This window comes from Selaginella moellendorffii, unplaced genomic scaffold (genome assembly GCF_000143415.4).
Source record: "Selaginella moellendorffii unplaced genomic scaffold, v1.0 SELMOscaffold_44, whole genome shotgun sequence".
Taxonomy (NCBI): Eukaryota; Viridiplantae; Streptophyta; class Lycopodiopsida; order Selaginellales; family Selaginellaceae; genus Selaginella; species Selaginella moellendorffii.
In genome coordinates, this window is record NW_003314305.1 from 86,963 (window position 1) to 113,065 (window position 26,103).

General features: G+C 49.5%; 13 protein-coding genes across 17 annotated transcripts; 9 read left to right on the forward strand and 4 right to left on the reverse strand.

Annotated features, from left to right (window-relative positions):
• Positions 1–145: 145 nt before the first annotated feature.
• LOC9647383 (GTP 3',8-cyclase, mitochondrial) lies at positions 146–1,600 on the forward strand. Its single transcript, XM_002980131.2, has 5 exons — positions 146–803; positions 855–1,022; positions 1,073–1,264; positions 1,319–1,387; positions 1,450–1,600. The coding sequence occupies exons 1-5, from the start codon at positions 153–155 to the stop codon at positions 1,531–1,533; spliced, it is 1,164 nt and encodes a 387-aa protein (XP_002980177.2). The 5' UTR covers positions 146–152; the 3' UTR covers positions 1,534–1,600.
• Positions 1,601–1,660: 60 nt separating this feature from the next.
• LOC9647384 ((R)-mandelonitrile lyase-like) lies at positions 1,661–3,472 on the reverse strand. Its single transcript, XM_002980305.2, has 4 exons — positions 3,432–3,472; positions 2,712–3,362; positions 1,838–2,660; positions 1,661–1,786 (listed from the first exon to the last, which is right to left on the reverse strand). The coding sequence occupies exons 2-4, from the start codon at positions 3,325–3,327 to the stop codon at positions 1,753–1,755; spliced, it is 1,473 nt and encodes a 490-aa protein (XP_002980351.2). The 5' UTR covers positions 3,328–3,362; positions 3,432–3,472; the 3' UTR covers positions 1,661–1,752.
• A 2,292-nt stretch (positions 3,473–5,764) lies between these two features.
• On the forward strand, positions 5,765–7,615 carry LOC112349929 (pentatricopeptide repeat-containing protein At4g02750-like). The gene has a single exon (XM_024685223.1). The coding sequence runs from the start codon at positions 5,765–5,767 to the stop codon at positions 7,613–7,615; it is 1,851 nt and encodes a 616-aa protein (XP_024540991.1).
• Positions 7,616–8,291: 676 nt separating this feature from the next.
• LOC112349930 (transcription factor bHLH76-like) lies at positions 8,292–9,485 on the forward strand. Its single transcript, XM_024685224.1, has 5 exons — positions 8,292–8,867; positions 8,934–9,083; positions 9,141–9,206; positions 9,262–9,327; positions 9,390–9,485. Exons 1-5 carry the CDS (start codon positions 8,325–8,327, stop codon positions 9,483–9,485), a joined length of 921 nt encoding a protein of 306 aa, XP_024540992.1. The 5' UTR covers positions 8,292–8,324.
• Positions 9,486–9,660: 175 nt separating this feature from the next.
• On the forward strand, positions 9,661–10,919 carry LOC9647385 (NADPH-dependent aldo-keto reductase, chloroplastic). 2 transcript variants are annotated; one of them, XM_002980133.2, is made up of 5 exons: positions 9,661–9,802; positions 9,854–10,035; positions 10,081–10,321; positions 10,377–10,556; positions 10,607–10,919. In XM_002980133.2, exons 1-5 carry the CDS (start codon positions 9,680–9,682, stop codon positions 10,832–10,834), a joined length of 954 nt encoding a protein of 317 aa, XP_002980179.2. In that variant the 5' UTR covers positions 9,661–9,679; the 3' UTR covers positions 10,835–10,919. The 2 variants fall into 2 exon arrangements, with proteins under 2 accessions (XP_002980179.2, XP_024541151.1); XM_024685383.1 differs by having other exon boundaries at positions 10,401–10,556.
• Positions 10,920–13,424: 2,505 nt separating this feature from the next.
• LOC9647844 (auxin transporter-like protein 3) lies at positions 13,425–15,816 on the forward strand. 2 transcript variants are annotated; one of them, XM_024685379.1, is made up of 8 exons: positions 13,425–13,610; positions 13,670–13,858; positions 13,904–14,016; positions 14,088–14,271; positions 14,315–14,409; positions 14,467–14,674; positions 14,752–15,585; positions 15,643–15,816. In XM_024685379.1, exons 1-7 carry the CDS (start codon positions 13,515–13,517, stop codon positions 15,190–15,192), a joined length of 1,326 nt encoding a protein of 441 aa, XP_024541147.1. In that variant the 5' UTR covers positions 13,425–13,514; the 3' UTR covers positions 15,193–15,585; positions 15,643–15,816. The 2 variants fall into 2 exon arrangements, with proteins under 2 accessions (XP_024541147.1, XP_024541146.1); XM_024685378.1 differs by having other exon boundaries at positions 13,670–14,016.
• A 154-nt stretch (positions 15,817–15,970) lies between these two features.
• Positions 15,971–16,573, forward strand: LOC112349994 (methylecgonone reductase-like). The gene is made up of 3 exons (XM_024685391.1): positions 15,971–16,086; positions 16,142–16,298; positions 16,349–16,573. Exons 1-3 carry the CDS (start codon positions 16,058–16,060, stop codon positions 16,550–16,552), a joined length of 390 nt encoding a protein of 129 aa, XP_024541159.1. The 5' UTR covers positions 15,971–16,057; the 3' UTR covers positions 16,553–16,573.
• A 20-nt stretch (positions 16,574–16,593) lies between these two features.
• On the reverse strand, positions 16,594–18,002 carry LOC112349990 (amino acid transporter AVT1E-like). Its single transcript, XM_024685380.1, has 3 exons — positions 17,880–18,002; positions 17,216–17,814; positions 16,594–17,156 (listed from the first exon to the last, which is right to left on the reverse strand). Exons 1-3 carry the CDS (start codon positions 17,995–17,997, stop codon positions 16,629–16,631), a joined length of 1,245 nt encoding a protein of 414 aa, XP_024541148.1. The 5' UTR covers positions 17,998–18,002; the 3' UTR covers positions 16,594–16,628.
• Positions 18,003–19,283: 1,281 nt separating this feature from the next.
• Positions 19,284–20,099, forward strand: LOC112349993 (auxin transporter-like protein 3). Its single transcript, XM_024685390.1, has 2 exons — positions 19,284–19,300; positions 19,358–20,099. Exon 2 carries the CDS (start codon positions 19,658–19,660, stop codon positions 20,081–20,083), a length of 426 nt encoding a protein of 141 aa, XP_024541158.1. The 5' UTR covers positions 19,284–19,300; positions 19,358–19,657; the 3' UTR covers positions 20,084–20,099.
• Positions 20,100–20,507: 408 nt separating this feature from the next.
• LOC112349992 lies at positions 20,508–21,862 on the reverse strand. 2 transcript variants are annotated; one of them, XM_024685387.1, is made up of 2 exons: positions 20,742–21,862; positions 20,508–20,681 (listed from the first exon to the last, which is right to left on the reverse strand). In XM_024685387.1, the coding sequence occupies exon 1, from the start codon at positions 21,183–21,185 to the stop codon at positions 20,745–20,747; it is 441 nt and encodes a 146-aa protein (XP_024541155.1). In that variant the 5' UTR covers positions 21,186–21,862; the 3' UTR covers positions 20,508–20,681; positions 20,742–20,744. The 2 variants fall into 2 exon arrangements, with proteins under 2 accessions (XP_024541155.1, XP_024541156.1); XM_024685388.1 differs by having other exon boundaries at positions 20,508–20,698.
• Positions 21,863–22,003: 141 nt separating this feature from the next.
• Positions 22,004–23,342, reverse strand: LOC112349991. Of its 2 annotated transcripts, none has more exons than XM_024685385.1 (3): positions 22,569–23,342; positions 22,334–22,509; positions 22,004–22,268 (listed from the first exon to the last, which is right to left on the reverse strand). In XM_024685385.1, the coding sequence occupies exons 1-2, from the start codon at positions 23,256–23,258 to the stop codon at positions 22,477–22,479; spliced, it is 723 nt and encodes a 240-aa protein (XP_024541153.1). In that variant the 5' UTR covers positions 23,259–23,342; the 3' UTR covers positions 22,004–22,268; positions 22,334–22,476. The 2 variants fall into 2 exon arrangements, with proteins under 2 accessions (XP_024541153.1, XP_024541152.1); XM_024685384.1 differs by having other exon boundaries at positions 22,334–22,512.
• Positions 23,342–24,663, forward strand: LOC112340443. The gene is made up of 2 exons (XM_024685225.1): positions 23,342–23,810; positions 23,927–24,663. Exons 1-2 carry the CDS (start codon positions 23,342–23,344, stop codon positions 24,661–24,663), a joined length of 1,206 nt encoding a protein of 401 aa, XP_024540993.1.
• Positions 23,480–26,091, forward strand: LOC9647390 (E3 ubiquitin-protein ligase At3g02290). Its single transcript, XM_024685386.1, has 9 exons — positions 23,480–23,592; positions 23,653–23,861; positions 23,927–24,123; positions 24,178–24,292; positions 24,353–24,436; positions 24,500–25,050; positions 25,130–25,565; positions 25,628–25,737; positions 25,829–26,091. Exons 6-9 carry the CDS (start codon positions 24,928–24,930, stop codon positions 25,859–25,861), a joined length of 702 nt encoding a protein of 233 aa, XP_024541154.1. The 5' UTR covers positions 23,480–23,592; positions 23,653–23,861; positions 23,927–24,123; positions 24,178–24,292; positions 24,353–24,436; positions 24,500–24,927; the 3' UTR covers positions 25,862–26,091.
• The last annotated feature ends 12 nt before the right edge of the window (positions 26,092–26,103 follow it).

Below are 26,103 nucleotides of genomic sequence, written 5' to 3' on the forward strand. Positions count from 1 at the left end.
AAGCCAAGGTGGCACGGCTCTGTGGAAACGAAGAGGCGAAATTACAAGAAATTACGCGAAGGTGAAAAAGGATTACTTTTTCCCTTTGACCTACCATTTTAAATTACATAGAGGCGTATGTATGTGGCGCGTTCCTCCTTAGGGTTTAATCGATGATGACAAGATCCTGCAGGAGCCTCGTCTCTGGATTGCGCGATGCGGTGAGTAGATTCCCCTCCAGATTTCACTGGCTCGGGGGCGGAAGATCCGTGGCCACGAAAGCCGCGTGTAGCAGCTGCAGCAGCAGCAGTGTGGCGGCGGAGCGAGAAGACGAGGCGGGGCCGAGTGTGTCGGATATGCTGGTGGACTCTTTCGGCAGGAGGCACAATTACCTGCGAATCTCTCTCACGGAGCGCTGCAACCTTCGCTGCCACTACTGTATGCCCGAGGAAGGGGTGAAGCTCACGCCCGGCGCACACCTGCTGTCGCAGGACGAGATCGTGGCTCTGGCCAAGGTGTTTGTTGGCGGCGGCGTGGACAAGATACGGCTCACGGGAGGAGAGCCCACCGTGAGGGCGGACTTGACGGACATATGCCATCGCTTGAGCGGCTTGAGCGGTGTCAAGACTCTGGCCATGACAACCAACGGCCTGGTTCTGGAGCGCAAGCTGCCGCAGCTAAAGCAGGCAGGATTGAATCAGCTCAACATCAGTCTCGACACGCTGGTCCCGGCAAAGTTCGAGCTCCTCACGCGGCGCAAGGGCCATGATCGTGTTCTTGACTCCATCGACGCGGCAGTGGAGCTGGGCTATGATCCCGTCAAGGTACATGTGTGACTTCGTTGGTTTCCTCCCCTGGGATTGAAGTTCAAGCAGGTCAATTGTGTAGTGATGCGAGGCGTCAACGACGATGAACTCGCCGACTTTGCGGAGCTCACAAGGCACAAACCGATCAACGTCCGGTTTATCGAGTTTATGCCGTTCGACGGAAACGTGTGGAGCTCCAAGAAACTAGTCTCTTACGCCGAGATGCATTCGAGGCTGGTAAGCCAAAAAGTTTCCATCAAACTCTCAATCTAGCTCTCGCTTTGAAGGCCCAACGTTACCCGTCTCTCAAGCGTCACTGTGATCATCCGAACGACACTGCAAAGAACTTCCACATCGAGGAATACCAAGGCTCTGTCTCGTTCATAAGCTCCATGACACAGCACTTTTGCGGCGGATGCAATCGGTTGAGACTAATGGCCGATGGAAATCTCAAAGTCTGCCTCTTTGGAACAGCCGAGGTGCTTTTGCATGTATAACTGATCGATGATCTCTCACTGATTCACTGCTTACAGGTTAGCCTAAGGGACGCGTTAAGAAGTGGCGTTCCCAGTGATGAGCTCGAGCAAATCATCAGTCTAGCGGTGGGTTCTCGAGTATCCATAAGAATGGCTTGATATGTATCTATTCGTTTCCTCCCTAGCAGGTTAAGAGAAAGAAAGCAGCTCATGCCGGGATGTTTGAGCTTGCAAAGACACCAAACAGGCCCATGGTCCACATTGGTGGATGATCTCCAACTATACTGTCTATATCTATCTATCTATCTATCTATCTATCTATCTATCTATTTATGTGAAGCATGAGACTGATGGAGTGTATCACCGGGTGTAGAGTAACTATAAGCAATATCCTTGAAGTTAACGAAAGTCAATCGTTGAAGCCTTTTATTGACTTTACGTTTACTTTCGCTTAGTTTACGCAAACTTCGTATATATTTAAGGTATGGTTCTTACCTGTCTGCCAGGATTTTTACGCCGACATACCTGTAGATCATACTCTCAGCAAATACTCCCAAAAGAAAAAGAAGTCAGTACCTGCCAAGCATCATAACTGTAGCCTGTGGATTTGTTCCAGGGGAAAACACGAAGGTAGAACCATCGACAACTCTCAGTCCTTGGGTGCCCAAAACTTTATAGTCGGAATCCACAACCTGGCCAACCACGCATCCACCGTGATAGTGCCAGATGGTTGCAACGTTTGTCACGCAATAGGTGGCTATGGTTGCGTTCAGAGTGGGCGCAAATGCTGGATTTCTCCGGTTGGGCGATCCAACTGTACCTCCCGATGGGAGAGGCTGAATGTCAAACACAAAAGGGCGGAACGCATTTGTGAGAACGGCCTCCTCGACCCTGTTCACCCCTGCAACGCATGTCGCCAGGTCTTGGGGGTTTTGGAAATAGTTGAAGGTGACTATCGGATTGTCTCGGACATTCGTGGACCCCAAAACAAGCTTGCCTACAGATAAAGGCCCGGCGGCTTTCTGGAGTATGTACTCGACTGGCGCACCGGGTATAGCTGCTGCAGCAGCACCACTCGCAGCCTCGATGTAGGTGCCAAATGCTGCAGTGATTCCCACGGCTTGCACAAGTGACGACTCCACTGGGGAAGGCGAGAGTATAACAAGACGGGTTGTGGGGTTGTCTCTCATTTGTTGTCCAACTCCAGTTGCGTTCAACACCACCTTGATGCCCATGGCTGTCAGATGGTCTGCTGGCCCGATTCCGCTCAGCAAGAGCAGCTGCGGGCTTCCTAGTGCACCTGCACACAAAATCACTTCACTCTTGGGGTGTCTGCTAAGAAGAGCCGTGTGCGGTAAGCCAAGGAAGTCTGTATACCGCACTCCATACGCTCGAAGCCCTGGATTTGGCGGTTAGAAACATTGTGAATATAAGTACGTAAAGACTGAACCTTTGAAAAGGATGAGCTCAACTTGTGCGTAGAGCAGAACGTCCAGGTTCGTACGATTGCCGTAAACAAACAGATTTGAAGCTGGCCGCCGGAACCCCTGGCTATCGAAATTCGTTCCCCCGGTTTGGGTTCCAACTTGAAAGTCGTAGCTGGCACCGTTGTCAGGAGTCACTCCTGCCTCGAGCAGGGACTGCCTGAACGCTCTCTGATATGGCCCAAGCTCTGGGAATGACGCCACAATTCTCTCCACCCACTGGAAGGACGCGTTAGCCAGGCTCCCATCGAGGCCCATGTCTGCTATGGTTTGAGGACTCGCTCGGTTGTAAAACCCGGCGTTGATTGAGCTTCCACCGCCCAGCACTCGAGCCCGGCCGTTTCTAACGCCATCCGTGGAAACGAATCCCTGGACGAGTGTGTTGCTGCCAAGTTGGTTTTCGTAAGTCAGTAAAAAGCTGTCTCGGCGTGTGGAGATTGGATCGGGGAAACCTCCGCGCTCCAGGACCAAAACCTTGAACCTCTGGGAGAGTGTGGCGGCTAATGGGCATCCAGCAGTTCCTCCTCCCACAATGATGTAGTCATAGGAGTTCCATTTGAGCTGCACAGATGGTTCACTCATAGGTGGGATGGCAGAGCTCGATTCCGGACTGATTGCTGGATAACAAGACCAAAAGAATTGAGCTACATACAACTCAAGAAAAATGTTAAAGTGATTTGTGTCACCTGTGCATGTATAAGCAGAGATGGTAAGCGTAAGTACCAGAAAGAGATCCATTGAATTGCTACATTTGCTGAGCAGCACAGAGCCCCTTTTATCTTACTCTCGGGTGTTAAAGTTTCAACACCTAAGTGGGAGATTATATAACAAGAAGATTTCCTGCTAGAATTTTATACGTAGTTGGCCTAGCTACAAGCACGACCCAAACCAAACTTACTCTTCTCAGCTTTTTGAAAAACAGAAACATAGTATAGTACGTTTAAACCCTAAACCTTTTAACCTAGGGCTCGAAGAGAGAGAGATGGACAAGGCGTCGCTGATGAGGGCGTTCAAGGTGATGTGCAGCGAGGCGGGCGCCGCCATGAGCGACAAGTGCAAGCTCTCCGCCGCGCCGCTGCTGGGCCTCAAGCCGCTGGACATCCGCGAGGCCCACATTCGGTCGCAGCAGCTGGGCAAGGAGATTTGCTACGACGGCCGCGTCATCCACGCCAACATCTGCGCCTCCGCCCGGGTGCCCAACTCCCGCCTCCTCCTCTGCCTCGTCGAGGCCGACGACGCCGACAGCGCCGGCGCCGCCTTCCTCCACGTCTTCAACGCCCTCGCCTCCACTTGCACCAGGCAGGACGCCGCCCAGTCCATGTTTCCCACCGATGCCCGCCTCGCCATCAAGGAGCCGCTGTGCTACCGCTCCATCATGCACGTCTCCAGCCCCGCCTCGCTCCACTTCCTGGGCCTGGCCAAGAGGCTCCGGCGGAGGCCTTTGGAGGAGCTGCGCAGGGAAGGCAGCCGGTTCATGGCCAAGGGCAGCTTCCTCATGGCGGAGCTCTACTTCACCGAGTGCATCGATGTGTTCGCGGCCAGGGACGCGAGCACGTATGGTCCGGTGGAGAAGGACGTGTTCTCCAGCAGGGCTGAGTGTCGGCTCAAGCTGGGCAAGTTTGAGGAGGCGGTGGCGGACGCCGACATGGCCTTGAGCATTTCTGGTGATGGTGGCATTGCCGTTCGAAGGAGGAGCTTGTGGAGCAAGGGACGGGGACTGTCTGCTCTCCAGGAGCACCAACTCGCCTTGGAATGCCTCGAGTCTGTCATGAAACAAGGCGATGAAGAAGAAGAGCAAGCTCTAGCGAGCGAGATCGACCGGTGTAAGGTGTTCCTCCGGCAAAGCCAGCACGGCGACTACGATCTCTCTTCTTACTTCCTCCCCAACAAGGCCAGCGACACGCCATTTCAATGCAGTGACTACTTCGGTCCTCTGGAGATCAAGCACACCCACGACGGGCGAGGACGGGGGATCTTCCTCACCCGCGACGTCCAACTCGGGGACTTGCTGCTCGCTTGCAATCCAATCGCGGCTGTGTCAAGCGCCGCTTCCCATGACGCAGACGAGGACTTGGTGGTGGAGATCGTCAAGGCGTGTGTGGAGTCCGAGCGGCGGCTCAAGCAGATCTATGCCATGGCCGACCGCGAGGCAGCCGAGGTGACGGCACTGCCCGACTTGGCCCCGTTCAAGTGTAACACCGGAAAGGTGGCGGCCACGCCGAGAAGCAGCCGGGGCGTGGACGTTGCCAGGATTCGAAGAGCTCGCGATCGAGTGGGCTACAGCTCGCAGGGATCTGGCGGCTCATACGTTCCGGGGCTGTGGGCATCGGTGGGATTGATCAACCACTCGTGCATTCCAAACGCTTCCAAGATGAGCATCGGCGATGTGGTGTTCGTGAGAGCTGCCAAGGATCTCAAGGCCGGGGACGAGGTGCTGCTCTCGTATCTGGAGCCGCCGCTGGCTCCCTACGCCGGCTACCGCGAGAAGATGATCCAGCAGTACAACTTTGAGTGTAGCTGCGAGCGATGCAAGCTGGAGCAGAGCCACCGTCATGTCTTGGGTGATCTTCCCGGCTACGAAGACGATCGCGGGGGATCGGGGCTGGCGATCAAAGTCGACGACGATGTCATGGACGTGGTGGTGGAGATTGAGAAGCGGATCAAAGGGATGAGCGAGCAGGAGAAGGATTGGATTCGTGCTGGGTTTGTGGATCACTACTTGGCTGTTTGCATGCTCAGAGATCCTCGGGTCCCGATCGACTGCGAGCAGCTGTTGAGGATCATGCGTGAGACCGGTTCGGGCAGCAAGCACACGCTGTCGAGGATTGCATTCTTGTGTAACATCAGTGGGAGGAAACCCGAGACGATGAAGGTCTTGTACGAGCAAGTTACTGCTCTGTACGGTAGACAAAGCCCCGAAGTCGTCGATGCTATAACACGAAAGTACCGCATTCCAAGCCTCAACATGTAACTCCCCTTCTGCTTCTCTAGCTAGGCGTAGATTGATTGATTGGAATGAATGAATGGTGTGATCGAGAGCTTGGGTTCCTGGAATTCGATCCTTTTGGAGCAAGCGAGGAGCGGGAGTGCGCATGGAGTGAAGCAGCTGTTCGATCGGATGCCGGAATGGAGCGTAGCGTCGTGGAATATTTTGCTCTCTGGATATGCCCGTCAAGGAGATTTGGATCGAGCCCAATCCGTCTTCGATCAGATGCCGCAGCGCACTCTCGTCTCTTGGAATTCAATGCTCGCAGCATTTGTCGCCGGCGGAAAACTCGATCAAGCGCGACTCTTTCTGGAAAGAATGCCGATGCGCAGCATCGTCTCCTGGACCACCTTGCTCCACGCATATGCCCAGACTATGGATCATGCAATGTTGCGATTAATGTTTGATCGCGAGCTTCCGGAGCGCGATACCATCTGCTGGAACGTCCTCCTTGGAGCGATCGCGGCTCAAGAGCGAACAGGCATTGAACAGATCCTGGAGGTTTTTCACGAGATCCCCGGGCGTGACTTGGCATCATGGAACATCCTCCTCAACTGGTTCGCTCAGAGGCGAGATCTGGAATGCACGCAGAAAACTTTCGATTCCATGCCAGAGAGGGACATGATTTCGTGGACGGTGCTCTTAAGCTGCTGCATCCAGGCGGGCTGTGTTGATCGAGCAGTGCGAGTTTTCAATCAAATGCCCCAGCAGAACATGTATTCGTGGAATTCAATGCTCACACTCTACGCTGATAGAGGGGATCTTGCCTACGCAACAGCGATATTCAATCAGATGCCACAACGCAACGCCGCCTCTTGGAACACTCTCTTTGTCCTCAATGCCCAGAAAGGGCATTTGAACAGAGCCAAGGAGATCTTTGATGAAATGCCAGGTAGGGACGTTGCAGCGTGTACTGCCATGCTGGCAGCCTACGGAGCCGCGGGCCTTGCTGACGAGGCAGAGAGAGTGTTCTATGACATGCCGGAGTGGGACCTTGTCGCGGGAAATGCCATTCTGGTAGCGTTGTCATCCTCACCCGCTGCCACCGAGAGGCTCTTTGACCAAATGCCAGCCAAGGATTTGTATACGTGGAACATTGCTCTGCAGACGCGTGCTGCCAACGGGGACTTGGAAGAAGCCAAGCGCATCTTTGACGAGATGCCAGAGACCAATTTGGTATCTTGGAACGCATTGCTCACAGCATATACCCAGAAAAACTCGCTAGAAGATGCATACAATCTGCTCATTGCAATGCCGGACTGGTGCTTAGTGTCGTGGACTTTGTTGGTAGCTACGTATGGGCAAAACAACATGGCAGGGGAAGCCAAGCACTTGTTTGATCGAATGCTCGAGCGAGATGTTGTTGCCTGGACTGCCATTATCTGTGCGTTTGCACAAAACGGGCATTTGGAACAAGCAAAGAAGCTCTTTGATATGATTCCCTATGAACCTTCTAATCTGGTGGCAGCAAATGCCATCCTTTCTTGTTATTCTCAAGACCACACTCACTACAGGGGTGCCTTTGAACTTTTCAGCGAGTTGAAACTCATAGACTCAATTGATGGAAGCTGTTTTGTTTCGATTTTGGTAGCATGTAGACACACTGGAAAACTTGATACTGCAAAAGCTTTGTTCCACTCCATAGCTATTGATTTCGGATTGGTGCCATCAAAGCAGCATTACTCTTGTATGCTAGATGTCATGTCCCGAACTGTGGCATTGAGAGAGCAAGCCGTGGATCTTGCTTTGGCAATGCCTTTTTTCCCAGATGCTGTGGAGTGGACCAGCATTGTTGGTGAGAGTGCCAGATGGAGAATGTTGGGGTTGACATTTCCTAAATCTTTTTTCTCGCCTCCTAAGGTATCAGTCATCACGTCTGACTAACACTACGGAGTGGAGAGAATGTTGGGGTTGACAAGCTCTTTGCATAATTCAAGATCCAGCTTAAAATCTCATGAGATGTTCCCTTGTCTTCTTTCTGGCCTCTTAAAGTCAATCATCACGTCGAGGCTAACAAGCTCGAGACATGTAAAGCATGATGGCTGACTTTAGGGAGGAAGTCAAAGCTTGATGATGTTATTGGGTCAATGTAAAATGCTCTCAGACATTCTCCTTTGTCATGATCACCATTGATGAGTTGACCAGTGGCTCACTTTTGATTCCTTCCCTTGGTGAAAATCTCCCATGATCTTAAACACGTTCATCCAAGGGAATCTTCTCCAATTCCATGAAAGTTCATCATATGCGGTAATGCTTTGATTTGCTTCTAAATTCGTACATGATCAAATGCAAACAAAACACTGATCTTTAGTCACAAATGCAGTGCATCCACATCTTACTTTCAGAATTGCTCTTTGATCATCCATGTGCCAAAGTTAATATGTGCTTGCGAATGATCCGCCGACAGTTTGAGATTTAGAAAAGTCAACCCCCGTGGTCGGGGCCCATACAGTTGTCTGGCCGGCTGCTTGGGGCCCTTTGACTGTACTGGGGGAGATTATCCGACTATATATTGCAACATTTGCCAGTGCCAAAGTGTTCGATACTTTTTGTGTTGGTTGCTCACTAGATACCGAATCAGATTTTGATAGCAATGGATGATTGTTGCAGCAGTTTATTGCCGCCCGGTTCTGCCAGAGCTCATCACCACTCTCACTCGTCCCCAGATCAGGATCAGGCGTCTTCCAATAACTCTCTCTCCGACATTTCTTCCTCGTTTTTCGACCAGGACTACGATTGGGCATCGTTGCAGCAGCCGCAGCGAAGCAATGCAGATTCATCCACAGAGCTCCTCAATTCCTCGGCTCTCATCTCACAATCCCAGCAGACTTTAGCGCTTGATCCAGATCAATTTGGAGGTTTCAACCTCAATTTTGTCATCGCGTCCTCTAGGCCCTATGGCCAGCAGTATGAAACTGCGGTGCCATGCTTCCAGATGGTCTCCCCGGCAATGCAGGTGAAGCCGCTCAAATCCCTCAAACGAGAGTCTCTCGACCAGTCCACGCTAGTCAACTGCGAGGACAACAGCCCCGGCAGCGCTCGCAGTGGAGTGTTCAATCCCAATTGCTCGGAGCTGGAGCAAAGGCAGCCATTCACTGCTGCTTCAGATCTTATAAGCAACAAGAGGCAGTGCCTGGTAAGATCGAATGGCTGGATTCCATTGAGCTTGTCATTGAACTATCTCCTGCTCTTCCTTGTGAAGGATCAAAGGCTTCAAGGATGGAGCTCACCTACGAATGAATCCAAGCACAAGCTCTCAAGTGTGAGCTTTGTTGGGCCAGCTCTCAACACGAATGGCAAGCCCAGAGCAAAGCGTGGATCTGCAACAGATCCCCAAAGCGTTTACGCAAGGGTGAGTATTTTTTGTTCTATTGTTCCATGTTGACTCTGATCAATGTTAAAACTCCAGCACCGGAGAGAGAGGATCAACGAGAGGCTCAAAACTTTACAACACCTTGTTCCAAATGGTGCAAAGGTAAATTTTAATGGATTTTCTTCTGCTGAGTTTACTCAATGAATTTACCATGCAGGTTGACATAGTGACAATGCTTGAAGAAGCAATACATTACGTGAAGTTTCTACAGCTGCAAGTCAACGTGAGTTGTCACAAAATGGTCTCTAAACACGATTACTGATTTTTTTAAGCTTCATTATGTAGATGTTAAGCTCTGATGAGTACTGGATTTATGCACCCACAACATATAATGGTCCTGAGACACCTCTAGGAGTGAAATTACCACTGACGGGATCATAAACAAACTTCGATTCTTTTATTTCTTTTTGTGGGATCTAGATTGCCAAATAAGCATGAGAAAGGTCCCCATTATAAATGTACATTACCCGTGAGAAATGTATGTATTTTTTTCTAGCAAAAGTTTTGCTTTACATCATTGGACAAAAAAAAGTTTTTTTAACCTGTAGGAGATTACCCTAGCCTTGCCCGTGGCGATGACGATGAAGCAGCCATTTTTTAAGCTCAACACTGGAGCTTCCATTCCATCACTGGGTTTTGGAAGTGGTACGCCCATCAGCGTGGAGGAAATGAAAGCCGCGGTTGTGTGTGCTATCAAGGTTTGTTTTACCTTTTTCTCCCAAATGTCGAATGCAAATGAAAATCCATAGCTCGGATATCGGCACTTTGATACTGCTGGCTTGTATGGAACTGAAGCTGGCATTGGAGAGGGACTTGCCCAAGCTCTTGCAACTGGCCTTGTTAGTAGAGAGGATATTTTCCTCACGACAAAGCTCAAACACGAGGATCACGGTAGCCAGGATGTTCTCCCAGCACTCCAGGAAAGCCTCAGGTATAGGAGGATATATTTTTTGTTTCTTCTCACAAGTTCGAATAGTGCCTTGAAGATGAACTATGTGGACTTGTTCTTGATACATGCTCCACTCAGAACAACCAGAGGAGCTCCATTCCCACCCAAGGAGGAAGATTTCTTACCTGTGGACATCCCGGCTACGTGGGAAGCCATGGAAGAATGCTTTCGAAAGGGGCTGGCCAAGGCAATCGGTGTGAGTAACTTTAGCACGAAAAAGCTGCACGACTTGCTTCAACATGCAAAGATCACTCCTGCAGTGGATCAGGTAACACCATGATCTTCAAGAAAACTTCTACCGAGTTTTGTTGTCACTCTTCAAGGTTGAGTTACATCCATTGTGGCAGCAAGAGCAGTTGAGAGACTTGTGCAAGAGAAATTGTGTCCAAGTGATTGCTTGGTCACCTCTAGGTGGTCTTGGCAAGCCTTGGGGAAGCAAATCCGTTATAGAGCATCCTGTTATCCAGGAAATCGCTCTAAAGCACCACAAATCTCCTGCTCAGGTACATAGTTTTCTTGATTCCCGTTAAGTTTCATTCATCCATGTGTACAGGTGATCATACGATGGCTCACGGAAATCAACGTAGCTCCCGTTGTCAAGAGCTACAACTCCCAGAGACTGCTGGAAAACATAAACAGCTTCGACTTCAGCTTGGCAGACGAGGACCATAAACGAATCGAGACCATCGCACAGGAAAGGCTTGGTATGTGGGATGCTTTGTGCAATTTCACTACCAGTCCTTACAAGTCACCGTTTGAGCTATGGGATGGAGAGATTTGAATGCCATCATAAGCTATATAACTCTGTCATCTTTTTATTTGAAGATTCTTCAAATGAAGAGTTACTTGGATGATGATCATGATCTTATGCGGTGCACAAAATTGATGATGGACGCGATGGTTCCAGCCATGCCCACTGCAGTTCCCACAGCCAAGATAGTATAGTTGACTCGGGCCTCCCACTTTGGCATCACGTTTCTGTATATTCTCAAGTAAAATAACGAAGGAAGGATCACCGCTACGAGCATGCCTGAGGCAGAGCCTATAAATGCCACCACGGTTTCGAAATATGGAAAAACCATAGCCAACAAAAAAACGAAGATCATGAGACCGGTCCTGAGAAGCAGGCTGGATGCCACAAAGGACCTCGAAGTATTGGGCCACGGGAATTTGCTCTCAATATCGAGAGCTATGGGAGCAAGGCATAGCGAATACTTGCTGAATGGAAGGAGAACAACCAGCCATAGCACAAGCTTGGCAGCAACCATGTGTGTGGGAATATTTAGAGATACTTGCGGAAGTGTATAGTCCCCAAACATGGTTCCTCCTAGAAACGCGAATCCAATGTATATCATCGTGGAGATCATAAAACTGAGAACCAACACCTAGAAGTCCAGTACGAAGTTTAGTTTTACATCTGCATGTCAGTCGATAAAAATGGTACCTTTGAATAGTTGGAGGGATCCTTGAGCGACGTATAAACACTAGGAAGAGCACAGTGAGCCGCAAAACAGTAGGCATAGATTCCCGCGATGTTGAGCAAGTTTTCCGGTCTCAAGTGTGGAACCGAGTGGTGAAACCCGACACCCAATCCAGCTCCAACATAAATCATTGTAACCGTGATGATCATGTACGTAACAATACCGAATAGAGATAGATATGATATCCATGCCAAGTTTCTCAGCCAGACTGTTGGAAGAACAACGAGGAACGCTATCAAAAGCAGCACCTTGGAAGGGCCAATCTCAAGAGCTGAGATCCGAAGAGTGGCATGAGGGAATAGCCTGGCAAGATTGTCACCCATGGAAATCGTGTAGCTCACCAACACTGCTATCATCTCGAATTGAACCAGCAAGGTGAAGGGGAGGCGAGCTCTGGAACCGAAGGCAGCCTCGGCAATTGTGTTGTATGTTCCATTTGGGATGAGGCAGCGACCAAGAACATAGGCAGTATAGCAGCATATCACTGAAAACGCGAACAGGATGCTCAAACCCAGCCAGCCACCTTGCTCGAGAGCGTAGGGTGTGGTGAGGAAAGAAATCCCTGCAAAGAATCAAGGCAGCTTGCTTGAAGCTTTTCAAATCAAGAAGAATATCGTCAATCACGAGTTATCACTCACCAAGTATGGCACTGACACTATTGAATGTTGCATGTAGGAATGAGCTTCTTTGTAGCTTGTTTTGTGATTGATCATTTTGATCAAGGCTCTGCCCCTCAAGAGCTTGGTGCTCCATATCTATCTCGACATCGCGCTCAGACGAAGGCCCTTGGAAAAAAATCCAAAATCAAAAGTCATGGTACAAGCCTTTTTTGAAGATTCGTGAGAATCAAGGTGATCTCGTGAATCTTCAAAAAAGGATTGTGCCATGACTTTATGCCTTGATTCTTGCTTAAACTCAAAAGGTCAGAAAGTCATGGAAGAAATGCATAATCCAGCATAAATGTTTAATGATTAATTATAAATTAGTAACGTTAAACTTTAATTCGTAAATGTAAATAGTGGTGCCTTTGGTTGTTGAGGTTATTTGTGGTAAGGTAAATGAACCTATCTTTGATCATGTGATGTCCATGTGAACAAATCTGACTGCCTCACCTCACTTGTATTATTATCCATCCACACCTTTTGCCATTGCCAAAGGGAATCGAATCAAAGCTTTGCACTTTCAACAAAATCTAACAACAATTATAATTTTAACAACTATAATTTTATAATTAAGTATATAACCTATGCTTGGTTTGGGCTTTTCCTCATTGTGCTTTATATTTGTGTTCCTTCTTATATTTTATTTCTTATTTTATTCATTCTCTTTAGTATTATGGCTAGATTAGAATATGTAAATCATCATCAGATAGTATTCTTTCTTTTTCTGATCTTATTGAGAGAACTAATAGTAAGGTAAATTCATTTACTTTTTTGTATTACGGTTGGTCTTATTCCAAAAATAAAAATTATAATTTAATTTTTTAAATACTTAAATAATTAAAAAATAATATACTAGAACAATCTTTAATTTGTAATAATGAGGTGGCATGCTTATGTAAGCAATGAGGTGAAGTCCAAATAAACAAATGGGGCCCACCTAAATAAAGGATGGTGTCTATTTCTGACAATAGATTTGCAAATTGATCGTTTCAATCAAGGCTTTGTCCCTTCACAAAGCTCCATCCCACATGAAAAATTGCGAAAGCTCTCCTCCATGAATTGGTCAGGAGCTCCATTGAAGTCATGATCGTCCTACTCATCAGAAGCATCATCGCTCCATGCGTTTTGACCACCTACGAAGTCACGAGACCGTCTCCCAAGTGTTTCTACCTTTAAAGGTGGTCTCAAAACGTGTCCAACCCCACTTAATTTTCTTGACAGATGGGGCGGGACCACGTCAGCCTTTCGTTCTAGATGTGTTTGGATGGAACGCGGAGAGTGAAGAAGGTGAGTGAAGAAGATAATTTTCCATTCTCCCATGTCCGCAACAAATTCATGGGATCAAGCCGCTCTTCGTCTCTTGTGGCACGGAGGCTCCACATTCGATGCCTGGCTCAACATTGTTGCTGCGAAGGTTTCTCACTGATTTCTTGAGAAAGATGTGCCTGACTAGTATCATACAAACATGTGTAGCTGGCTTCGCGGCTCCTCACTTTTCCACAGTCCACTGCCCAATTGGGGCTGCCTTCGGCCATTGTTTTCCAGCTGCTTCTATCGGCGATGGGATTGTGGGCTCAATCCGCGATAAATGTTCTCTACTTGAGACACAAGCGGATGGTGAATCCAGAGACAACAGCGAATCAACCCTGGCACACGACTCAGGTACAATCAAAGAGTTTTAGAATCGACCGCTTAAGAGCACCGCAGCTTCACGAAGTTATTGGAGGGCTTCTGGGATCTAAATGGAAGATTGTTTCCCTCGTGTTCAACATTGTCACACTCTTCTATGTTTCGTCGGCTCAACTTATAGCATGTAGCAAGTGAGAGTTCTTTCTGACATTCCTTTTGTCACTCTCGATCATATCTCAGACTTCCTTGTCAATTGGGGCAGTGTGGCATACACCGTGAATGACAACATGGACAAGAGAACCTGGACGTTTGTGTTTGGGGCAATCTTCTCACTGCCAATTCTTTTCCCGAGCGCTCACAACTACAGAGTTTGGTCGTTCCTGGGAGTGGTCACTATTATCTTTGACTCTGCTTACATGACAATAGCAACGCTGTTTGACAGAAAGGCAAGACTATACTTTTCAATCATTACTAAAATCATTCCCACAGGCCGGAAACGTCAGGCATTCGTCACCACGAAGCTCCCAGGAATATTTTACCGGTTTGGTCGGGATGCTGATCCTCGGAAACGTTCCCATCCCTGTGTAAGATCATGTCACACTAGTAAAGTTTCATCCTTGATAATGTGTTTTCTCTGCAAGGGAGATCATGGATGCAATGTGGAAGCCTGACGAGTACCAGGCAGCAAATCTTTACGGGATGGCTTGCATTTTGGTGGTGGTCATGCTTCCAAGCATCAGCATGGAACGCAAATATGGAGACAAGCTTCTCGCCACCCCAAACGCGATGTTGCTACTCCCAAGATCAAAGTTTCACGACAGTGCCAACGTCCTCATCCTCCTTCATGTGGTTAGTATATCATGGATCCATATGAGCTCTAAGTTCTACATCTTCTCTGATCGATTGAGAGAAACCCAATTCATCAGGTTATCAACTTTGGCATGTACTCCCTCGCACTTTACGCGACGTGGGAGAAGATAGTGCGCATCCACGACTCACCAAGCTACGTGAAGCGAACGTTGTCCCGGATACCAGTGTTCCTGGCGCTGTGGATCACCGCTCTCGCCTTCCCTTTCTTCGGTGCAATCAACAAGCTCTTGGACGCCATCCTTGTGTCCTGGAACTTCTTCATCATCCCGTGCGCGGCTTACATTGCAGTCTTTTGGTTGCCGCGGCCGCGGCGAGACTCCAAATCCCTGTCGAGGCTGGGCTGGGCGGTGGATTTGAGCGTTTGCCTGGGCATTATCCTGTGGATGCTGGTCATGCAATGTGGGCTGGGCTTGTGGGGCGACGTCCACACTTTCGTCAAGGTGTTGGAGGGAACCAGGCCCTTTCCAAAGTGCTATCGCTGCGCACCTCCAAAGTAGAGAACATCTTCTTGGGCATATTCCTAGAATTTAGGGCTGTCGATTCCTATATCCTTTTAGGGCTGATGATGAGAGAATGCTGCGAGGAGGTGGAGGTAAGGCAGGAGGAGGGCTGCATCAGCGAGAATAGGCTGAGGAGGGCGAGTGTTAGTACCACCGCCAGCAATGCTGCATCCAAAGAGGGAGCAGAGGAGCGAAAGCTCGCTCGATCTCCAAAGCTTGCGGGGAGGCTCCCCGAGGCGTTTGATCTAGCGAAAGATCGATAACAAGAGGAAGATGCTCATGAGCCGAGCTTTCAAGGACTATACCGGGTTTGAGTACGAGGGAAGCGGCCTGGACGAGCACACTAGAAAGGAGATGGCGAGGAAGAAAAAGAAGCTGGGACGGGACAAGGTGAGTGTGCGGCATTCGATTCCTTCTCTTTCGGATCCTCACAAGTACTTTTGACAGCTCCACAAGTGATATAGATCTCTTTAACGAATCTATCAATGCTCGAAGCGTTTGTAGCGATGGAAAGAACACTAGAAGGCTCCAACGAATCTATCAGTGCTCGAAGCTTTTGTAGCAACACAGGAAAGTTAGAAGAGCTTATAGCGCAAACAAGACAAACATTGGAGGAGAAAACTATGTACAAGGTACTTGTAGTGTGTACGTATGTATGTAGGTAGTGTCGACAGATCCAGGTCGTTAAACTGCGAGAGACCACAAACTTTGGAGAATTTCCCAGAGAGAGCAAAGCAAGATTTCTTACCTGTGGACATCCCGGCTACGTGGGAAGCCATGGAAGAATGCTTTCGAAAGGGGCTGGCCAAGGCAATCGGTGTGAGTAACTTTAGCACGAAAAAGCTGCACGACTTGCTTCAACATGCAAAGATCACTCCTGCAGTGGATCAGGTAACACCATGATCTTCAAGAAAACTTCTACCAAGTTGTGTTGTCACTCTTCAAGGTTGAATTACATGAGAGACTTGTGCAAGAGAAATTGTGTCCAAGTGATTGCTTGGTCACCTCTAGGTGGTCTTGGCAAGCCTTGGGGAAGCAAATCCGTTATAGAGCATCCTGTTATCCAGGAAATCGCTCTAAAGCACCACAAATCTCCTGCTCAGGTACATGGTTTTCTTGATTCCCGTTAAGTTTCATTCATCCATGCGTACAGGTGATCATACGATGGCTCACGGAAATCGATGTAGCTCCCGCTGTCAAGACCTACAACTCCCAGAGACTTCTGGAAAACATTAACAGCTTCGATTTCAGCTTGGCAGACGGGGACCATAAACGAATCGAGACCATCGCACAGGAAAGGCTTGGTATGTGGGATGCTTTGTGCAATTTCACTACCAGTCCTTACAAGTCACTTTGAATGCCATCATAAGCTATATAACTCTGTCATCTTTCTATTTGAAGATTCTTCAAATGAAGAGTTACTTGGATGATGATCATGATCTTATGCGGTGCACAAAATTGATGATGGACGCGATGGTTCCAGCCATGCCCACCGCAGTTCCCACAGCCAAGATGGCATAGTTGACTCCGGCCTCCCACTTTGGCATCACGTTTCTGTATATTCTCAAGTAAAATAACGAAGGAAGGGTCACCGCTACGAGCATGCCTGAGGCAGAGCCTATAAATGCCACCATGGTTTCGAAGTATGGAAAAACCATAGCCAACAAAAAAACGAAGATCAGGAGACCGGTCCTGAGAAGCAGGGTGGATGCCACAAAAGATCTCGAAGTATTGGGCCACGGGAATTTGCTCTCAATATCGAGAGCTATGGGAGCAAGGCATAACGAATACTTGCTGAATGGAAGGAGAACAACCATCCATAGCACAAGCTTGGCAGCAACCAAGTGTGTGGGAATATTTAGAGATACTTGCGGAAGTGTATAGTCCCCAAACATGGTTCCTCCTAGAAACGCGAATCCAATGTATACCATCGTGGAGATCATAAAACTGAGAACCAACACCTAGAAGTCCAGTACGAAGTTTAGTTTTACATCTGCATGTCAGTCGATAAAAATGGTACCTTTGCATAGTTGGAGGGATTCTTGAGCGACGTATAAACACTAGGAAGAGCACAGTGAGCCGCAAAACAGTAGGCATAGATTCCCGCGATGTTGAGCAAGTTTTCCGGTCTCAAGTGTGGAACGGAGTGGTGAAACCCGATGCCCAATCCAGCTCCGGCATAAATCATTGTAACCGTGATGATCATGTACGTAACAATACCGAATAGAGATAGATATGATATCCATGCCAAGTTTCTTAGCCAGACTGTTGGAAGAACAACGAGGAACGCTATGAAAAGCAGCACCTTGGAAGGGCCAAGCTCAAGAGCTGAGATCCGAAGGGTGGCATGAGGGAATAGCCTGGCAAGATTGTCACCCATGGAAATCGTGTAGCCCACCAACACTGCTATCATCTCGAATTGAACCAGCAAGGTGAAGGGGAGGCGAGCTCTGGAACCGAAGGCAGCCTCGGCAATTGTGTTGTACGATCCATTTGGGGTGAGGCAGCGACCAAGAACATAGGCAGTATAGCAACATATCACTGAAAACGCGAACAGGATGCTCAAACCCAGCCAGCCACCTTGCTCGAGAGCGTAGGGTGTGGTGAGGAAAGAAATCCCTGCAAAAAGAATCAAGGCAGCTTGCTTGAAGCATTTCAAATAAGAATATCGATTTATCACTCACCAAGTATGGCACTGACACTGTTGAATGTTGCATGTAGGAATGAGCTCCTTTGTAGCTTGTTTTGTGCTTGATCATTTTGATCGAGGCTCTGCCCCACCTCAAGAGCTCGGTGCTCCATATCCCACTCAGACGCAGGCCCTAAGTCAAAAGTCATCATACGAGAAGATTCTACAATAGGTTTGCAGCTTGCGAAAGCTCTCCTCCATGAATTTATCTGGAGCTCCATTGAAGTCATCATCGAGACTCGAGAGGCCCTACTCATTGGAAGCATCATCGCTTCATGCGTTTTGACCGCCCACGATGTCACAAGACCCTGGTCTCGCTGAAAACGTGTCCAACCCCACTTAATTTTCTTGACAGATGGACCACTGTTGTGTATTTATGAGATTTTGGTCAATATACAACCAAAAACGACGCGCCTCCTGGCGTCCTAGCTGGCACTGGTGTCTGTCCGTACATCGTACGGCTTGGCACCGTAACAACCACGTCAGCCTTTCGTCCTAGATGCGTTTGGATGGAACAGTGAAGAAGATAACTTTCCATTCTCCCATGTCCGCAACAAATTCATGGGATCAAGCCGCTCTTCGTCTCTTGTGGCTCCACATTCGATGCCTGGCTCAACATTGTTGCTGCAAAGATTTCTCACTGATTTCTCGAGAAAGATGTGCCTCACTAGTATCATACAAACATGTGTAGCTGGCTTCGCGGCTCCTCACTTTTCCACAATCCACTGCTCAATTGGGGCTGCCTTCGGCCATTGTTTTCCAGCTGCTTCTATCGGCGATGGGATTGTGGGCTCAATCCGCGATAAATGTTCTCTACTTGAGACACAAGCGGATGGTGAATCCAGAGACAACAGCGAATCAACCCTGGCACACGACTCAGGTACAATCAAAGAGTTTTAGAATCGACCGCTTAAGAGCACCGCAGCTTCACGAAGTTATTGGAGGGCTTCTGGGATCTAAATGGAAGATTGTTTCCCTCGTGTTCAACATTGTCACACTCTTCTATGTTTCGTCGGCTCAACTTATAGCATGTAGAGAGTTGTTTTTGACATTCCTTTCGTCACTCTCGGTCATATCTCAGACTTCCTTTGTGAATTGCGGGCAGTGTGGCATACACCGTGAATGACAACTTGGACAAGAGAAGCTGGACGTTTGTGTTTGGGGCAATCTTCTCACTGCCAATTTTTTTCCCGAGCGCTCACAACTAAAGAGTTTGGTCGTTCCTGGGAGTGGTCACTATTATCTTTGACTCTGCTTACATGACAATAGCAACGCTGATTGACAGAAAGGCAAGACTATACTTTTCAATCATTACTAAAACATTCCCACAGGCCGGAAACGTCCGTCATTCGTCACCACGAAGCTCCCAGGAATATTTTACCGGTTTGGTCGGGATGCTAACGTTCCCATCCCTGTGTAAGATCATGTCACACTAGTAAAGTTTCATCCTTGATAATGTGTTTTCACTGCAAGGGAGATCATGGATGCAATGTGGAAGCCTGACGAGTACCAAGCAGCAAATCTCTACGGCATGGCTTGCATTTTGGTGGTGGTCATGCTTCCAAGCATCAGCATGGAACGCAAATTTGGAGACAAGCTTCTCGCCACCCCAAACGCGATGTTGCTACTCCCAAGATCAAAGTTTCACGACAGTGCCAACGTCCTCATCCTCCTTCATGTGGTTAGTATACCATGGATCCATATGAGCTCTAAGTTCTACATCTTCTCTGATCGATTGAGAGAAACCCAATTCATCAGGTTATTAACTTTGGCATGTACTCCCTCGCACTCTACGCGACGTGGGAGAAGATAGTGCGCATCCACGACTCACCAAGCTACGTGAAGCGAACGTTGTCCCGGATACCAGTGTTCCTGGCGCTGTGGATCACTGCTCTCGCCTTCCCTTTCTTCAGTGCAATCAACAAGCTCTTGGACGCCATCCTTGTGTCCTGGAACTTCTTCATCATCCCGTGCGCGGCTTACATTGCAGTCTTTTGGTTGCCACAGCCGCGGCGAGGCTCCAAATCCCTGTCGAGGCTGGGCTGGGCGGTGGATTTGAGCGTTTGCCTGGGCACTATCCTGTGGATGCTGGTCATGCAATGTGGGCTGGGCTTGTGGGGCAACGTCCACACTTTCGTCAAGGTGTTGGAGGGAACCAGGCCCTTTCCAAAGTGCTATCGCTGCGCACCTCCAAAGTAGAGAACAATTCTCCTTCTTCGCCAGGCTGAGGAGGGCGAGTGTTAGTACCACCGCCAGCAATGCTGCATCCAAAGAGGGAGGAGAGGAGCGAAAGCTCGCTCGATCTCCAAAGCTTGTGGGGAAGCTCCCCGGGCCGTTTGATCTCTCCGGGCGCAAGCGAAAGATCGACAACAAGAGGAAGATGCTCATGAGCCGAGCTTTCAAGGACTATACCGGGTTTGAGTACGAGGGAAGCGGCCTGGACGAGCACACTAGAAAGGAGATGGCGAGGAAGAAGAAGAAGCTGGGACGCGATAAGGTGAGTGTGTGGCATTCGATTCCTTCTCTTTTGGATCCTCACAAGTTCTTTTGGCAGCTCCACTAGATCTCTTGAACGAATCTATCAATGCTGGGAGCGTTTGTAGCGATGGAAAGAACACAAGAAGGCTCCAACGAATCTATCAGTGCTCGAAGCTTTTATAGCAATGGAAAGAAGACAAGAAAGTTACAAGTGCTTATAGAGCAAACAAGACAAGCATTGGAGGAGAAAACTATGTACAAGGTACTTGTAGTGTTTACGTATGTATGTAGGTAGTGTCGACAGATCCAGGTAGTTAAACTGCGAGAGACCACAAACTTTGGAGAAATTACCAGAGAGAGCAGAGGAAGATTTTCTTACCTCTCAGGCAAGGGGCTGAGCAGCGCCGTCGATTTTGTTGGTAGCATCGGCATCGACGGCAGCGGTGGCCAGAGGCCTGGAAGCCTTCTTGGCGGGCGAGGGCGAGGGCGAGGCAGCCGCGGCAAGGAGAGGCGACGAGTGCGATGGCGATCCTGGCGACGGCAGCAGCAGGCCATTGTGATCCAGCTTGATCGATTCGCCGGGGAGGATGCTGATGGCGGGCCTGTTGTGCGGCACCATGGAGCATTTCTTGGATTGGTGCCCTCCCGTGGGGGAGGAGGACGAGGAGGACAGCTTGAGCTCTGCGGCGGTGTGGGCGACGGCGTCGTGGCGAGACGAGGGCACCAGAGAGCCCGATGGAGCCGATCCAAACAGATCTGCGAAGAATCCCCCGGAATCACCTGCTGGACCTACCAGGCGAGGAACATTGGGGACGAAATCCATCTTTTCCTCTCGGGATTGACGAACTGATCGATCGCTCGCTTCTCTCAAGCTTGATCTTCCCAAAGAGACTATGACGTGCACGGATCTGTCCAACGTGGCAAGGACGTGGCAGTGTAGCAGCACGCGGCGGCGGTTCGAATCCCAGCACTAGCAAATAGTCCGACATGGACACGACGTCGATATGGCGCCATGGAGGACACGACGTGGCAGTACGACCAAGTACTGCTCTAGAAAAACTACGTGCGTTGTCTGCCTCGTTCATGGCACATCGCTCCCAAGTTTCACAAAACCAAAGAGAGGATCACCGCCGTTTCATCCCCAGACCGGAATTTTGCGATGATCTTAGCACTGGTTGTAAGCATTCTTCTGGCGATCCAAGCACTCGCAGTAGCAGCAGTTTATAGTTCTTCTTACTCCACTCCATCCAGATACAAAGGAGGCCTCTGGAGATATGCTCACGCGACCTTTTACGGAGAATACGACGCTCTCGAAACCATGGGCAAGTCACCAGATAGAACTCCTCCTCCTCGTCCCTGCTTTGTTTGTTCCTTCGAGCCTTTAGCACCATGATCCTGTTCTAGCTTCCATTTGAACTTGGCTAAACTTCACGTCTTTTCTTCCAGGAGGAGCTTGTGGATACGGGAACTTGTATTCGCAAGGATATGGCACTGATACCACTGCACTGAGCACCGTCCTCTTCAACAGCGGCTATGGTTGTGGAGGCTGCTACGAGATATCTTGTACACAGTCCAAGCATTGCTATCCCGGCTCCACCATCGTCACTGCCACCAATCTCTGTCCGCCAAACTGGTATAAACCATCCAACAATGGTGGCTGGTGTAATCCCCCGCGAATCCACTTTGACATGTCCAAGCCTGCCTTCTCGAAGATTGCCTACTGGAGAGCTGGAATAGTTCCTGTTCGCTACAGAAGGTAGGCGGCCCTGTGGAGTGAATCGACTGTCCCAAGCTCGAAGACTAATCTTGTCTGGCAGGGTGCCTTGTCGAAGGAAAGGTGGAATCAAGTTCGAGCTCAAAGGCAATCGCTGGTGGCTCATTGTCTTCGTGAGCAACGTTGGAGGGCCTGGCGACATCAAAAGAATGGCTGTTAAAGGATCCAAAACTGGCTGGTTACCAATGTCACGCAACTGGGGAGTTGGATTCCAGGTTTTCAAATCGCTCCATGGCCAAAGCCTTTCTTTCATGGTCACCTCCTTCACGACTGGAAAAACTGTGACGGCATACGACGTTGTCCCTGCTAACTGGAGAATCGGCCAAGCGTATTCTGGTGGTCAGATGGTATGATCTCCATCACCTTCGGTTTTCTTCTACACAGAAAAGAAGTAGAAATAAAAAACCTTTGCAAGCAAAAGATATGACTTACCTCTCGAGCTTTCTTCATCGCCAGGAATTCTTCCAGTTCCTTGATCTTGTTGTCCTCCTTTTCCTTGATCTTGTTGGTGTATTCATCCAAACCACTGTTACTATAGTTGAAATCCGCATAGTCCGTCTCGATCCTCCCCTTGAAAAGCCTCTTTTTTTTCGGTGGCTTCTTCTTCTTCTTCTTCTTCTCCTCCTCCTGGAGAATTTCTAGCTCTGGAGTATCCTCGCTCAAAACAGAGACTTTGGGAGGTAACTCCCTGTTTCGCGGCTGCCCAAGCAAATCATCGTCCTCCACCTCCCATGGTTCGCCACTATCACTGCTACGTCGATCGCTCTCTGCGCGATTAAATCTATAGACCCGCGCCTCTGGCTCACCCGATTTGGCCTTGGATTCCTCATACTGCTTGCGCGCATCGCCAATGCGCTTCTTCTTCTTCATCTTCTTGGCCAGCTCCTCTTCGTCGATAGTGTTCCCGCAGTAGAGCGGCGCCCTAGGGTAGGGATTCTTGAATCGCCCCTCATGCGTGCTACTGTACCAGCTAGGATTGATGTAGCCCGACGCCTGGTACCCCGGATCCGTGTAATCCTTCCTATTCAGGCCCCGATCCGCAAGAAATCGCGCCTGGAATGCCAGAGCCTGCGACGATCCCAAATGCCGCCCATACGAGCACGCGCGGAGGAGAGCACGCATCGCTGCTGCCCAGGAGCCCTAAAATTTCAGGGTGGAATATTCACTCCAGTGATTTAGTTATTAGGGCTCTAGAAGAAGAAGGAATGGCGTTCTTCAACAATCACACCCTAGCGCTGGACGCGCTGGGGACGTCTGGATTCGTGGTTCCCACGGAGCAGCGGGCGGCGATGGATACGTCGCTGGTGATCAAGAAGGAGGAGGCGGGGTTGAGCACGCTGGGCTTTTGGGGGAGAGTTTACACGCTCACAGGCAAGGATTATCTGGTAGCGCAGGGCTGCAATGGGATCCAGACCTCGGACGATCGTATCAATGTCGATGTGAAGTGCTACTACAGGTTTGTTTCGATTTCTCGATCGGATTGTTGGATTTCTCTCTCCATTCTTTGGTTTTGTAGCTTGGATGGAGCAAAGTGGCTGGATCTTCAGCCTCTCACGGATGATGCTTACGACATTTGCAAGACTATCCAGGGAGGATTTAAAGGCGATCCCAGCCAAAGGTACAAGGCTCTTGTTCGTGTCCCTCCGCCACCTCCGACGCCACCAGCTCCTCCAAGTAAAAACTCGGCCCTCGCTTTCGCTTTCGCTTCCTCAACAAGAACATAAGGTCTGAAGGAACGTTTCTTTCTTTTCCTGCTTCTTTTTCTCAAGGAAGCGTTCGTGTTTTCGCAGAAGCGGCTGCTCCTATAGAGGGTGAGAATCCAGACGCACCAAAGGTGGAGGAAGTTGAGAAGCCGGCAGAGGCCGAGGTGACCACGGACAATCCGGAGGGACAGGAAGAAGAGGAAGAAGGCGAGGAAGGCGAAGAGGGCGCAAAGAAGAAAAAGAAAAAGAAGGATCCCAACATGAAGACTGTGGAATTTGGCGAGGTAAGGTCTTCCAAAGTCGTTCTTTTCTCGAGTGATGTTCTGTGGATCTCTCAGCTGGACAGGCTCTCCGCCTTGATAAGAGCAGTCGACGAGGAGTGCGGAGTGATGCCAGTGAATGCGCTGGTCCTAAACGCCAGGAAACAGCTCGTTCCAAACACACTGTTCTCAGGTAACACGATCATCCTCAAATCCTTTTCTCGTTTTCGACAGCCCCGTTTCTCTCTCGCAGGAGTTAAGTTCCCAGAGAAGCTCGATTCCTATGGTCATCTCTATCAGCGCTACGAAGACACTCTTCTCTCCAAAGACATCACAGGTAAACGAAGCTCTCACGTCTTTGATCTCTCGCAAGCTCAAGCCGGTGTTCTCTCTCCTCCAGGATCATGGAGCGTCCAAATGACTCCCATCACCGGAGATGTGATCCTGCGAAGCCTTTGGTGGCCTGGATACTCCTTCTACTACAACGCGTCTACCAAGGCGTATGGCTCCTTGTACTTTGGAATGGGAGACAAGAACCTCGACTTCGCGTTCATGGTTGGCTGAGTAGCGGTGGAGTGTAGCATCTTTCACTGTAACATACTCGCGAGATCAAACGCAACCTTTGATTCACACAAAAGCTTGGAGCTCGCGAGGCTAGCGTAAATCTCTCTTAGATACCGCGCTTATAGCGAAGGCATTAATAAATCCACAGCTAGAAGTACAAGGAAAGGCAAGGGGAAGGGGCGCTAGGGCAGGAGGATGGAATTCCGGAAATAAAAAGGGCGAGCGATCGATCCATTCCAGGTTTTTAGGGCTGTGGATCTTCCCATGGGGAGCTTGTGCTGCTGCCCGGTTCCAGAGAATGTGGAGGAGCTCGTCTCCTACCCCAATGGCACGCTCTACCAGCGCTGTGCTTGTCTCCAAGGCTGCATGAGATGGCTCCTCTTCTGGGTGAGTGAAACAAGAAAATCTCTCCTCTAAAGCTCTTCCTTTGGATCGAAAAATTCTTCCTTCCTTTTCTTTCTTGTAGTACGCGTCGATGTTCGAGAGGATTGGGCCGGGCTTGCCATCGACTCATCAGTCGCCTCCATCGGCGTCCGGGTTGGTGGTGTCCACGCCGCGCTCCTCCGACTCGCTCGACACTTTCAGAGCTCCTCCGCGGCCGCTGCCTTACGACGTGGATGCCAGATACGTGAGGCTGCCGCGCGATGGCTTGGTTTCCAGGAGGGACAAGATTGGGATGAGCCACTACAGTAGCGAGAGCGGTGGCGGCGGCGGCGGCGAGGCGCTGGCGCTGCTCCCCCGGCAGAGCTCCGACTCGGCGGCGGCGGCGGAGCACGCCGAAGACTCGGACTCGATCGACAAGCAGCAGCTCCAGCAGCAGCACTCGTCCAAGCTTCTGACCAAGTCGGAGTCGATGCTGTCGCTCATTGACGACGAAGACGCGTGCCCGACTTGTCTCGATGGTATTGCTTGTTTCTTTCCAGCTCTTGCGATCTTCATTCGATCTTTTTCTGTTTCCTTGCAGTATATACACCCGAGAATCCCAAGATCAACACCGAGTGTGGCCACCACTATCACCTCGCTTGCATCCTGGAATGGATGGAGAGAAGCAAGCACTGCCCAGTCTGTGACAAGGTATGTATGGATAGCTCTTCTTCTTTCGGGTCTCTCTCGATCGAATCCATGGGCTATGGAGGAGTGATGAAACTTCTCTTTGCTTGTCCAGGAGATGGTGTTTCACGAGAGCACGGTGGCGTGACTGGCTGGTTCCTGCGAGGAGGAATTTGTATATAACACTCGATGGAAGAAGAAGAAGAACAAAGAAGAAGGAAGAACACATTTGTAAGTAGTAGTATACCAGGTGCTGTGCTAGACAAAGAGTGGAGAATGGCGATTCCACCATGTTACAGCGAGCGCATTGCTTGAGGTGCTTTAATCGAGTCGCCCACCAATGGAAGGAACAATTTAATACAAAGCGTTTTAACTAAACATGCTTTGTTC

Excerpts from the sequence above, each read along its gene's own strand:
- LOC9647383 (XM_002980131.2), top strand. The coding sequence starts at position 153 with ATGATGACAAGATCCTGCAGGAGCCTCGTCTCTGGATTGCGCGATGCG. Across the intron at positions 1,265-1,318 it reads GCCTCTTTGGAACAGCCGAG|GTTAGCCTAAGGGACGCGTT; the intron begins GTGCTTTTGCAT and ends CACTGCTTACAG. Across the intron at positions 1,388-1,449 it reads AGCAAATCATCAGTCTAGCG|GTTAAGAGAAAGAAAGCAGC; the intron begins GTGGGTTCTCGA and ends CCTCCCTAGCAG.
- LOC112349991 (XM_024685384.1), bottom strand. The coding sequence starts at position 23,258 with ATGCGTGCTCTCCTCCGCGCGTGCTCGTATGGGCGGCATTTGGGATCG. Across the intron at positions 22,513-22,568 it reads CGATGAAGAAAGCTCGAGAG|AAGAAAACCGAAGGTGATGG; the intron begins GTAAGTCATATC and ends TTTTCTGTGTAG.
- LOC112340443 (XM_024685225.1), top strand. The coding sequence starts at position 23,342 with ATGGCGTTCTTCAACAATCACACCCTAGCGCTGGACGCGCTGGGGACG. Across the intron at positions 23,811-23,926 it reads GACGCCACCAGCTCCTCCAA|AAGCGGCTGCTCCTATAGAG; the intron begins GTAAAAACTCGG and ends GTGTTTTCGCAG.
- LOC9647844 (XM_024685378.1), top strand. The coding sequence starts at position 13,515 with ATGTCCGCAACAAATTCATGGGATCAAGCCGCTCTTCGTCTCTTGTGG. Across the intron at positions 14,017-14,087 it reads CAACTTATAGCATGTAGCAA|TGTGGCATACACCGTGAATG; the intron begins GTGAGAGTTCTT and ends CAATTGGGGCAG. Across the intron at positions 14,272-14,314 it reads CAACGCTGTTTGACAGAAAG|GCCGGAAACGTCAGGCATTC; the intron begins GCAAGACTATAC and ends TCATTCCCACAG.
- LOC112349993 (XM_024685390.1), top strand. The coding sequence starts at position 19,658 with ATGTACTCCCTCGCACTCTACGCGACGTGGGAGAAGATAGTGCGCATC.
- LOC112349930 (XM_024685224.1), top strand. The coding sequence starts at position 8,325 with ATGGATGATTGTTGCAGCAGTTTATTGCCGCCCGGTTCTGCCAGAGCT. Across the intron at positions 8,868-8,933 it reads GCAACAAGAGGCAGTGCCTG|GATCAAAGGCTTCAAGGATG; the intron begins GTAAGATCGAAT and ends TTCCTTGTGAAG. Across the intron at positions 9,084-9,140 it reads CCCAAAGCGTTTACGCAAGG|CACCGGAGAGAGAGGATCAA; the intron begins GTGAGTATTTTT and ends TTAAAACTCCAG.
- LOC9647385 (XM_002980133.2), top strand. The coding sequence starts at position 9,680 with ATGACGATGAAGCAGCCATTTTTTAAGCTCAACACTGGAGCTTCCATT. Across the intron at positions 9,803-9,853 it reads CGGTTGTGTGTGCTATCAAG|CTCGGATATCGGCACTTTGA; the intron begins GTTTGTTTTACC and ends GAAAATCCATAG. Across the intron at positions 10,557-10,606 it reads ACCACAAATCTCCTGCTCAG|GTGATCATACGATGGCTCAC; the intron begins GTACATAGTTTT and ends CCATGTGTACAG.
- LOC9647390 (XM_024685386.1), top strand. The coding sequence starts at position 24,928 with ATGGGGAGCTTGTGCTGCTGCCCGGTTCCAGAGAATGTGGAGGAGCTC. Across the intron at positions 25,566-25,627 it reads GTGCCCGACTTGTCTCGATG|TATATACACCCGAGAATCCC; the intron begins GTATTGCTTGTT and ends GTTTCCTTGCAG. Across the intron at positions 25,738-25,828 it reads ACTGCCCAGTCTGTGACAAG|GAGATGGTGTTTCACGAGAG; the intron begins GTATGTATGGAT and ends TTGCTTGTCCAG.
- LOC9647384 (XM_002980305.2), bottom strand. The coding sequence starts at position 3,327 with ATGAGTGAACCATCTGTGCAGCTCAAATGGAACTCCTATGACTACATC. Across the intron at positions 2,661-2,711 it reads TGAGCTCATCCTTTTCAAAG|GGCTTCGAGCGTATGGAGTG; the intron begins GTTCAGTCTTTA and ends CGCCAAATCCAG. Across the intron at positions 1,787-1,837 it reads ACAGTTATGATGCTTGGCAG|GTATGTCGGCGTAAAAATCC; the intron begins GTACTGACTTCT and ends TATGATCTACAG.
- LOC112349990 (XM_024685380.1), bottom strand. The coding sequence starts at position 17,997 with ATGGAGCACCGAGCTCTTGAGGTGGGGCAGAGCCTCGATCAAAATGAT. Across the intron at positions 17,815-17,879 it reads CAGTGTCAGTGCCATACTTG|GGATTTCTTTCCTCACCACA; the intron begins GTGAGTGATAAA and ends TTCTTTTTGCAG. Across the intron at positions 17,157-17,215 it reads ATCCCTCCAACTATGCAAAG|GTGTTGGTTCTCAGTTTTAT; the intron begins GTACCATTTTTA and ends CTGGACTTCTAG.
- LOC112349929 (XM_024685223.1), top strand. The coding sequence starts at position 5,765 with ATGAATGGTGTGATCGAGAGCTTGGGTTCCTGGAATTCGATCCTTTTG.
- LOC112349992 (XM_024685387.1), bottom strand. The coding sequence starts at position 21,185 with ATGGATTTCGTCCCCAATGTTCCTCGCCTGGTAGGTCCAGCAGGTGAT.
- LOC112349994 (XM_024685391.1), top strand. The coding sequence starts at position 16,058 with ATGCAAAGATCACTCCTGCAGTGGATCAG. Across the intron at positions 16,087-16,141 it reads TCACTCCTGCAGTGGATCAG|GTTGAATTACATGAGAGACT; the intron begins GTAACACCATGA and ends TCACTCTTCAAG. Across the intron at positions 16,299-16,348 it reads ACCACAAATCTCCTGCTCAG|GTGATCATACGATGGCTCAC; the intron begins GTACATGGTTTT and ends CCATGCGTACAG.